This window comes from Pomacea canaliculata, linkage group LG7, assembly GCF_003073045.1.
Source record: "Pomacea canaliculata isolate SZHN2017 linkage group LG7, ASM307304v1, whole genome shotgun sequence".
In the NCBI taxonomy this organism is placed as follows: domain Eukaryota; kingdom Metazoa; phylum Mollusca; class Gastropoda; order Architaenioglossa; family Ampullariidae; genus Pomacea; species Pomacea canaliculata.
In genome coordinates this window covers 5,120,712-5,131,807 of record NC_037596.1, presented here as the reverse complement: position 1 = coordinate 5,131,807, position 11,096 = coordinate 5,120,712, and the positions used below count along the sequence as shown (strand labels likewise).

General features: G+C 34.1%; 1 protein-coding gene across 1 annotated transcript; it reads right to left on the bottom strand.

The window, feature by feature from the left end:
* Positions 1-288: 288 nt before the first annotated feature.
* Positions 289-10,998, bottom strand: LOC112568263 (beta-secretase 1-like). Its single transcript, XM_025245476.1, is given in 12 exon segments — positions 289-4,042; positions 4,457-4,609; positions 5,349-5,439; positions 5,588-5,752; positions 6,191-6,298; positions 6,544-6,678; positions 7,098-7,229; positions 7,448-7,483; positions 7,485-7,665; positions 8,285-8,373; positions 8,653-9,569; positions 10,153-10,998. Coding segments are annotated over 11 exon segments (1,584 nt in total). The 5' UTR covers positions 8,962-9,569; positions 10,153-10,998; the 3' UTR covers positions 289-3,857.
* Positions 10,999-11,096: the final 98 nt, after the last annotated feature.

Sequence of the window (11,096 nt, the reverse complement as noted above, 5' to 3'; positions counted from 1 at the left end):
ACTACAAACTATTGCAAGAACAGAAATCACTTGCAGGCCAATGGTTGATGGCTGTGTACATTCAGCTGTTGTAAGTGCAATATTCTAACGTGTTCTGAGGTAACTTTTCCAATATCACTAATTTTCAGGAAATAAAGGAATTGAAGTGATTCTTTGTCAGCAACACATCAATTTCTGAGTGGATTATTTTGACTAGGCATCCTTGAAAACAAAGCTATAAGAAGAATGAAAATGAAGAATGTAGTACAAATATATTTCAAACACTCAGAGAAATTGAAACTTGACACAAGGAATGTACATGACTTTATTTACCTTGTCATGGCTATAGCTAAAGGGGATAACTGGGACCATGTGTTAATTAAGTGCATCCCTGGATATTAGTGACATCATGTCTTTGATCTCTGTCTGTGCACAGTAAGTTTGTAGATTTGTTTCACAAGAACAGGTGTGCAAAAAGGGTTATTCAGTAAGATTTCAAGAAGACTTAGTTTGCCCAGTGATTCAAAAATTAAAAAAAAACAGTTTTGTAGTTTTGTAGGCTTTTAAGCAAGTTTGCTTTATTAAACTTGGGTGTGTAACCCTGTTGCTCTCTAAGTAACTTCAATGTTAACCCAATATTATGTCAGTTGTGCCATCAGACTCTAATAATTAAAGAGGGAATTATTGCTGTTAAGAAAATATTACACAAATGATTTGTACAATTATGCTTCAAATGTTCTAAAAACACAAGGGTATAACAATGTGTTGTCCTGCAACAGCCCAGGATAAACAATGTTACAGAATTTCTGAAATACTAATTATGCCCTTATTTTAAAGTGTACATTGCATTAAGAGAGCAGCAATCAGAAGTATCAGCAATGTATTAATATATCAATACAAGCATTCATGACCACAATTCATATTTCATTAACAAAAACATAAGCTAAATATCTTTGTTTACATAAGTCATACAAATGAGAAACCATTATGTAATTTTAGCAAAAATCAATGGAAATTATGCTTCAAAATCCCCTATGACATAAAGTTTCCTTCTGAAATATCCAAAGAATGTTATTGAAAACAATCACATGTATACATGTAAGCTCCTCTAACTCAGTCTCTATCTCTCCCCAACAAGCACATACACACATATTAATGTAACATCTAGCCACACACTTAAATGGATACAAGCATATGTGCTTGAGTGAACACACCTTGCACACATAATGTCTACCTTCCACACTGTCCACAATCTCAACCTGTGTAATCAAATAAATATGCACTCATTGATATCAACTTTATAAAATGTTTGGGACTCCAATACAACAAGATGTAGACAACAAAAAACAAGGGAGATGTGAACAGTTAAAAAATAAAAAAAAGAAGGGTAAGGCAGAAAATCGTTTCCTTAAGCTTTCTTTCTGTGAATGGAAAGAAATTTAGCAAAAGAAGCAGCTAATTTTCTGAGGTAGGGATGACTGTGCTGCATGCAGACAGGAACAGACAAAGCAAAACTGAAATGTCAGGCATTACACGCTTCTGCATGAAATATGAATTGTATCAGTTTGTGTGATTAGGTTTGTACAAAAAGAAATGTAGTACCTTACTAATATTAGGCAGGAGGAAAGCTAAATCTTTACGCACAAGAAAAAGTCTACGATCACTTTATTTGTGCTGGTGTTAGAAAGCAAAGATTAGTAAGTTTTTAGCATCACAACTAACCTTACACTCAGAACATTTTTCTCAGCAAAATGTTATCCATTAATGTTTGCTGCAAATCCTTCATCATTCTCAGAGCCTTACTATATCTAATTAAAGACATTGGATCACATATTGGCTTGATATTTTAAATCATTCAATTTAGACTGGTACTAAGGATTTGTCTTTATTTTACATCTCACAAAAAGAATTATACAACAAATGCACACTTTCTTATTGCTTTATCAATCTCCAAGCATTCAACTACAAATCTATCTAATTCTATATATATTCAAGTTTCTATTGCAGCAAACTTGTGTGCATCTTATTTATCAAAGTTGTATCATTAAAGAAATTAAGCAATTACTCCTACACTGAAAAAAATTGTTCCTTGAAATCTGAATATTTTCTTTATACTTGGATCATTAGTTCATGTATTTTCTTTCCTTCTTGTATCACTCAAAAAAAGGGATCACATAATCAACTGTTTTATAATTCCAACAAAATATAGCAAGTATAAGGGTTCTCTTTCACAAGAATACTTATTTTGTCCTGAATTCAAAATTAAACATCTTAACAAAAGTTACCTTAACATATTCTGGATGCACAAGTTTATATTTACTCTTGCTACATTGCTAAAATTATGGTGAAATTAGGAAATAAAATAACAACTCAAAATAAAAATGAAAAGTCTGAACAAGTATATAATTCGACATGAGCATTCTTCTGAATGGATACCTGCGCATTACAAATCAACATCATCATCGTCATCATCATCATCGACATGATTTAAAACTACAGCTCAAAACTTTTTAATGCTAAAGCATTTACAAAAACATGATGCATGACAAAATATTTAATTTAAAGTCAAAAAGCAAACACCACAAACAAAATTTTCCTGTGAATAACAAAACTGATTAACTGATTAATTCTGCAAAAATGGAAATGTGTGGCTGTTTTACAAACTAAAATTTCTTAGAATTCTGAACATTCATAAAACTAATGAAGCTAAAAAGCAAAACCATGATTATCACAGTAAAGATTCCAATTATTATAAATAGCAACAATGAAAACAAGCAGCATATAAATATAAATTTTGTTCTAATGCTGAGAAATGAAAGTTGTTGGCATGGATTTCATTACTTTTTTGTTAATAAATCACTTTCAAATCCTAACATCAACAAAATGATCGATGAAAGATGACTGCTGCAGTAACCCTCCTGGAAAATACTCAACCAGCCTGCAAAATAAAGCGAGTCTTGGAAAAATATTTTTAAAGGGTTTTTTTTTTTAAGTTTTGATGATCATTTCAGCAGCATTTACATAACAGTTTAATGCTCCTGAACTGAAAATAAAGTAAATGTTTTTGAAAACCAACACAAAAAAGACCAATCTATAAAATACAAGGTCTGTGCTTCCTAATCATCAATTTTCTGAGTTTCTCTTTTTTCTCTAAACTTTCAAATGAACTGTGCTCCTAAAAGATTGTCTATCACAGTAGATGGCAATCTAAAAACAGAACCATCAAAGAGACTATAATAAATATGTCTTCAATTGTGACTGGCAATCAGCAGCACTAACCTTTCCCCACCTGCAAAGGCTGGACTGCAGTATAAAAATTAAAATGCTGACAAATCATCACAAGTCACTAGCACTGTTTTTACTGGTAAAATGTTAAACTTTTCTGGACTGGAAGAGATGTCAAAAATGGCAAGTGAAAAACATTAGAGCTAGACAGCCAGATGACAAATGGAACTAAAAGATGCTGCCTTAGATGTGGTCAGCTTTGCATTATTACTTACTTGGCAGATAGGATCATCAGTTTAGAAGAAAGATGTTTGGATGAATGTAGAAAAAAATGGACACATACAGTGATGACTGTTTATTTTTATGCTGTATCTATTAATTCAATTTACTCTTTCCTTATTTTGATGTACAACAACAGAATGAACAATGTTTGGCACATTAGCTCATTAACCTTTCAAGCATCTTGATGGAGAGATAAGGCAGGCAACAAGATTCTTGACCAACAAGATAGATGGACTGATACCCAAAATAAACAATGCTTGCAAGTGACAGGTGTTCATCTTTACTGAAAAATTATTTCAATGTAGGGATGCTGATAATCTACGCTCCACTCCCAAGCAAGTACTCCACATACACACCTCAATCATTGCTCGTCATCTGCTGTCATTGTTAGGTATTCGTTCCCGTCCTTTTTTGCACTTCTGCATCTGCCACTGGATGAAAAGGATGACAAGTGGAGTAACACAAACAACACAAATAGCTCCCATCACATATGTCACAATCAGCAGAGTGGAGTGTTCCTCAATGGCTCGCTGGTACTGGCATGAAGTCAAGTTTCCTAAGAAAAACATGACAAGAATGCTACATTTACAAGGCTGGTTTATGCTACAGCAATTTGTCCAATAAATAAATAAATTCTTCTTCATAAGCCAGATTTTTTTTTCAGGAAGGCAGCAAGGGAGAGTGCACTACAGTAATACTGGTCCTCCAATATGTGATTTCACTTCACTTCCTCAACAAACAAAAGGTTACAGCCTATCTTTACCTATTTTTCTTGTTATGGCTTTTCTCATTTTCTCAGATAATACATGATTCTGCCACAGTTCACTTAAAGCACCAAAATTCATACATGTATTTACCTAAAACTAAGCCATGGGCATGTAAATATACACTTCCCTTTCCATTGCTGATGTACGCACACCTACACACACATGCATGCATTTATATGCACATACACCAACACACACAATACCTCCATCAGTATAAGGCCCATCAACTGAACTGTTGATAAAGGGGCTGTTAGGGTCTGGAGGATCACATGTGGTTGCAGCAAAACCAATCTGACGATTTTTACGGTCAAATACAACATAAAAACTCTCCATAAGGAGAGCTCCTAGAACAGCTCCTGCAACAAAAAGGTGGAGATCAATGTGGAGAATAGCAAGTAAAAGATACATATCAGCAGCCAGTCAGCAAAAGAGCTTTAACACCAATCACTGAGAACAGAGTGTAGCTTTAAATATTATCCTTCTTTTTAGAATTGTTTATCCAGGCATCCAAGCAAATAAGCTGAAACTGAAGCAGGCTTGCATTACATCACTGAAACAAGCTTTTTTATAATCAGATGTGCAGCAATAGTTGAAGTAAATGAAGTGAACAAATCACAAACTCAAACGAAGTGGAATTATGTGGAGACCATTAGTCAATGAAAAAGACGATTTTATCTATCCATTTATAAATGAAAAGAGAAAGCCATGGTCTGTCCAGGTGACAAAGATCCACATGCAGATGATAAAATCAGAACTGATCAGGGTCAAAACAAAAGACACAGAAAGCTACTCCTATCAGACTGTTGGGCAAAGGGACATCATTCTCTCATATAATCCTCACACACTAATACATTGGCATTCCACAATTATGCCACTAAAAAGACGTGAAAGAAATATAGGATTCTTGATAGAATGTGCTTGAAACTTTCTGGTATAATCTTTATTCAAAATACATGGATAATAAATCCATAACATCACCTTGTGTTTCTTGTGTCACAATAAAATCCTGAAAATTGTTTCTATTATATCATATAATTTCCTGTATTGTGATGTGTCTACTATTCTACAAATGGCACACAACCAAATTCTGCTTACCTGATTCAGAAGGAGAAATGCCAAATTTTAGACAAGTCTGATGCAAGCCAAATACTCCATTCATATTGTCCTCCACATAACGAAGATAGTACTGCAATGAAAATCAAAGGGCAAGCATTTAACTCAAGTGTAAAAGCTATTTAACACACAAAACTTACACTTGCATGCATGTCCCATATGCACATTGCTGAGTGTGCACTCACCAAAGGCACACATCAATACATACTGCATCAACTTACCTGAGGAGATAGATGTAATTTAAAATACTTTTCTCTGCTGCCTGCCAATATAAGAGACAAAGTCACTGGTGGGAAAAGGCTAAAAGCTTCTGTCAAATTGCCCCAACAGACCAGGCTATCACCTGTCCAAAATATGTCTGTTATCACAGCCAGTAAAGGATGCTCCTATGAAAACAGATATTGAAAATAAATAGAAATGTCATCTCTCAATGACATGCAAATAAAAGCCAGTCTGTGAGTTAATTTATTTGACTTTGATGTCAATAGCAATATTGTATACAAAAAAACATTTTCATATTTTTACAAGTTATTGGCCTTTTACTTATAAAAACTGTTCTTAGATCCTAAACATACTTCTCTCCAAAAGTAAGTTTTCAAAGACAGATGTGAACCTTTTATTCAAACACTTCTTCACTACACAAACAACTCAGTATTTATTAGACAATGTGATATAGACATCAAGATGCACACATACACATGCAAATAAAACATTGGCATCCAATATCAAGATGTCTATTTACAAAATATTTCATGTCATTTATGTTGCATTGGTAAATCTTCAGTGACCAGATATTTACCAATTCACCAAAACTAGTATCTTACCACAAAGTCAATTCTCCTTTTGATTGCATTAACAACTGCAAGAAAAACACGGGTTGGCAGGCGCAAATGAGTTGTGCCGCTGTCTACAATAGTTTTGTCATAATTGTACTGAAACACAGGCATAAAACAAATATACTGATGTATATACTGAATATAAATGAACATGACCAAAGTTTTCACATTTTTCAATATCTATTTAAAACACAATTTTAAAAGAAAATGAAAAAAGCCATCTATGATTGAACATGAACATAGCGGTTAATGATATAAGGGTGTAGCAGAAAACAAAAGCCCTTTTTTTCTTCCATTTGTCATAATACAGCTAAAATGTAGTTTTAAAGACATGAGCTTACTTCTTTACAGTCCATTTTAAGAGACTCGCCTCCCACCAAGATATCTGTGATGACCACTTCGTAATACATCTCTTTCACAATGGGTGTGTACAAGATAGATCCAGAATACAGCTCTTCAGAAATTCCACCAAGTACCTGAAACAAATATTATATTTGCTGTTATATTATGTTGCTCCATTAGATTTGAAAAAAAAAAACAATTAAAACTTTTGTATGTTGGTGATCTCATTTTTCTTTCCTTGCTCAAAGTCAAAGGATATTTAGTGTCTTCTTAGGAATTAAGTGTGTTCATGCTGTAAATTTTTCAACATGATATTAAAAATATAATTCTAAATGAACACAAAATTATTGCAATATCTTCCAAAATCTGAAAAACTCTCACACAACTTTCTGGAAATATTCTCCCATCTTTTATGAAATTAATTATAAATATTGTAGAATAGCTATTTCAGTACAGGAAGACCACAGCATTACAGAGAGGAAGTGGCTAATATCTTTTCCCATCTAACCCAACTAGGGAACAAGAGAGAGAATAATACAATTGAAAATCTCACCATGCTGCCTTCTTTGCTTCCCCTGGTGTTAGGATTGTGAGAATGAGATGATCCACACAGCTGCATGCTGAAGACATCCTCAATATCTCCCTCATGATGAAGGGCATCCCAAAAGGGAACGAGGCTGTTAGGCTGGTATACATAAACATTGACAGCAAAATCAGGAAGTAGTACATTGCTTGATGGTTATTGTCAATAATGGCAAGCAGTTTTAAAAACATCTTTGCATTTATATTAGTAGCAACCTATCAGAAACACTTAACACCAACAGTGACAACAAAGAAGAGCACTATTTTGCCTCAAGCATGATTTGACTTTTATATAAGCCATTGTTTTCCATTTCCACTTACCCTGGCAATAGACTGATAGGCCAGTCCAACAATGCCCTTGCCAGTCAGCCCCAGGAATAAAGAAGCTGTCAGAATGTGTTATAAAAGCAATATTTGGGTGGATAGTCACATTGGGCAGAGAATCAAGAGTAACAGCATCAACTCCAAGATCTCCTTTCCATTCACCTTGAGTGTAAGGAACATAGACCGTTTCTCCAGTGGCTCTGTATGTAGAGGAGCTGTGGATAAACATATTCTCTAGATCATGAGTAAATGCACACTGATACCTGACTGCTCAGGTATACACAATCATGTGCACTCACAACCACACACAAGATCACATATATCAAAATGCATATATTTAAGCATAATTTCTTTTCTAGGGACAGGGACTTTGAACTGCTTAACAATTATTACTTTTAACTGGATATAAAAGCAAGTTAAAACCTTTGCAGAGGGATACATCCTCACCCAAAGACCCAGCTGTCCAACTTAACTTTTATGTCTATGCCATATGCAGATGAAACATTATGTTTCTCTGTTTGCAAAATATAATATGTTTAGCCCTTATACAAGCAGTCATTTAAATAGTAGTTGTGTAGTTACTGATTCTGAGTAAAGGTAGACCCCCTTCTGCACAATTAATAGCAAGGTTTTATCCTTGTGCTAAAAGCGATTACACTGTCACACAAAAAATCATCTGAATCCATAGCAAACAAAACTATGAACAACAAATTAATTGGAATGCATAAAAAAGTTCTTTCAAGCTACTAAAAGAAACTACTAGTCTGTCATTTGATTAAAAAATGTTTTCTTTAAACTGCATTACTGAAAGATGAATAAATACTGATTACTTACTTTTCTCGATGAAAATAGTGTGATATGTATGGGTTTGGGCTAGCTGCCAAGGCAAAATTACTGCTGCCAGTGTCTATTAAGACTTGCATCTGCAATATATAATATCATTTTCATCAGCAATCACCTTACATAGCAAATTACCTCCTGTGCTGCCAAATGCATAATTTTAAAAAGTTTCTGATCCAACATGGATATCTGACATGCCATTGTGAAAGATGAGTGTGCAATAATTAAAACGAGGCAAAAATCTCCTAGAGGATCTCTGTGTCTAATTTATTTTTTAATGCTTGTATCTCTCTCCTTATTCCATCTCCAAAACCATTATCATCCAAAACAATGGGTGAAGGGGTTTTGAGGCTGAGACTAACCTTCTGAGGTGGTGTCCCTACATTGACATCCAAATAGTATCCTTCACCAGATATTCCAACAACCCGCTGGGTAACAGGATCAATGCTTCGCATAGCACGTTTCAGCTCCTCTCCACCTGTAGGCCTCTTCTCCACCCCAACAGCATATTTAAGAGGCAAATGTATAATGGTTGCCCCACATACAGAAAACAATGTTTGAATAAAAACTGTGAAGAGGACAAATAGCGCAGCTGGTGTCAATGTCAATCCAGATTTATATCCTGAAAAATGGTCTCCTGAGCATAGTCTACACATTCTCCTGCTGAACATTTTGGTAGTTTCTAATTTTCAGGATAAATTAACTGTGCCTTACAGCAACAACATACTGTCCTTGAAGTTCACAACCTGATTGATTCTCAATGATGAACACCAATAAAACTATATACACATACCAGATGCACAAAATCAATACTGATAATAAACTGGCTTCCATAAAATCATACATACAAACAAAATTAATCTGGCAGAATGTTCAGTGAGCAATTATGCAGATAGAACTAATTTTTAATGACACTGAATCTTTGACATGATATACATAGGCATTTAAAGCATTAAAAAATTCCAAGTGGGATAATCTATCCATTGCATAACATGAATGGTCCCTCTAAATATTTTTTTTAACAGGTATCAAAACTGACAGAAGCTCATGAATTCGTGAAAATCTGCTGAAAATGTCCTGCATATTTTCCAGAAACTATCCACTGATGCACTGGCTATAGTGGCTTCAGTAGAAAAGTAACTTCCAAAACCAAACATGACTTTGCAGTTCTCACTCAGTGTAGTTGCAAAGGTTTGCAAAAAACAAGACAGAATATTAAGATTTTCAATGTCATAAAGCCTCTTTGTTTTCTGTTCTCCAGTATTTATTTCATGCAGATCTGGAAACATAAAAACCAAAACAAAATATGTAAGTTCCAATATTAACCAGAACAAAATATTTTTTCTCTGTTCAAATTCTCTTGAATATCTATAGGTCACATACACAAATTTCATGCACAAATTCAATAATTACATCCTCCAGCACTAACAATAATTTAAATCACAATTTGGAAAAGTAACTACCACATAGTCTATTGTTCTCTTTGACAGATGACAGCATCATATGCTAAAATTTTGTATCTTTGAATTTTGACTGCTACTGTGCCAGAACTGGTATGTTGATGTGGTGTATAATTTTTTTTTTTGGAAGTTGTACTGAAATGCAACATGGTCTTTATATGCATTGTTTAGCATTTTTGTATCGAAATGTTTTTATCCTAAAACTATATTTAATACAATCAAACATTTTGAAAATCAAAACATTAATTACTGTTAAAATGTAAAGGGTTAACTAATGTAATAACTACTAATGTATCATTACTTGCATTTATAGCTTACTGCCTTTACTAACAGCAAGATTCACACTAGATGTTGCTCAGCATAAGGATTTGAATAAAATGTTCTTTTGGTACCACTACTCACCTTCTTTAGCTCATATCCATTAAAAAAATGTCTGGCATATTGCCTCCTCTCTTTTTTTTAAGATTCCTAGTAAACTCTCATGTTCCTGTACCGTAAAGTGGAATTCAGTCGTCCTCACCACATACACATGGAACTTACAATCAGGGAGTGTTCCCACTCCTTATAGATGTTATAAAATCAATAGCTTTCTGCTAAGATGTGATAAGGTAGCACCTGTGCAAAAATTGACCGAAAGTCTATATTTGTTCACAGCTGTTACATGCCCTGTACTGTGTAATTCAATAATTCCGCAAAGTTGAGCAGCCTTCAGACTAGCTTTATTATATGTACCATGTGCTGTATTCAATCTCCTATTGAACCTGTTGTCATATACGAAATGTATGTGTGTTCATGTGCAAATAAGAAAGAGATATAACTATATGTGGATAGATGTGTATGGAACTATATAATGGTGAATAATAAGCTTGTTATCACTGGAATATGTCTAATGTAAAACTTTCATAATCATTTTTTCAATGTGGTTAATAGAATACAAAAGCAAGAAATAAGGAGGTTATTGATAAAGCTTATGAGATACTTCATTTCTTGTTCCACCCCTACTCACTACTCACATGTTCATGGAAGTGGGCGATCAAGCACACATATGTGAAAGTGCTCGTATTCCAATCATACAGATACCATCTCAATCACACTTTCAAACAAACACATTTCTTTCTGCCTGGTCATGGTTACACTTAAACTTTGAAAGATTGACGGTATTCCTTTGAAACGTAATTCCTAAACCACAATAATCTTACTTTTTCTTTCAGAGGAAGACCGACTAAAACACCTACCATTAATTAAACTCTACGTTAATATAAACTCGTACTTTATGGAATGGTTACACTTTTCTCGCATTTTATGGCTGCAGTGTTATCGCTGTCCATTTAGGTCGTTGGGAGGTG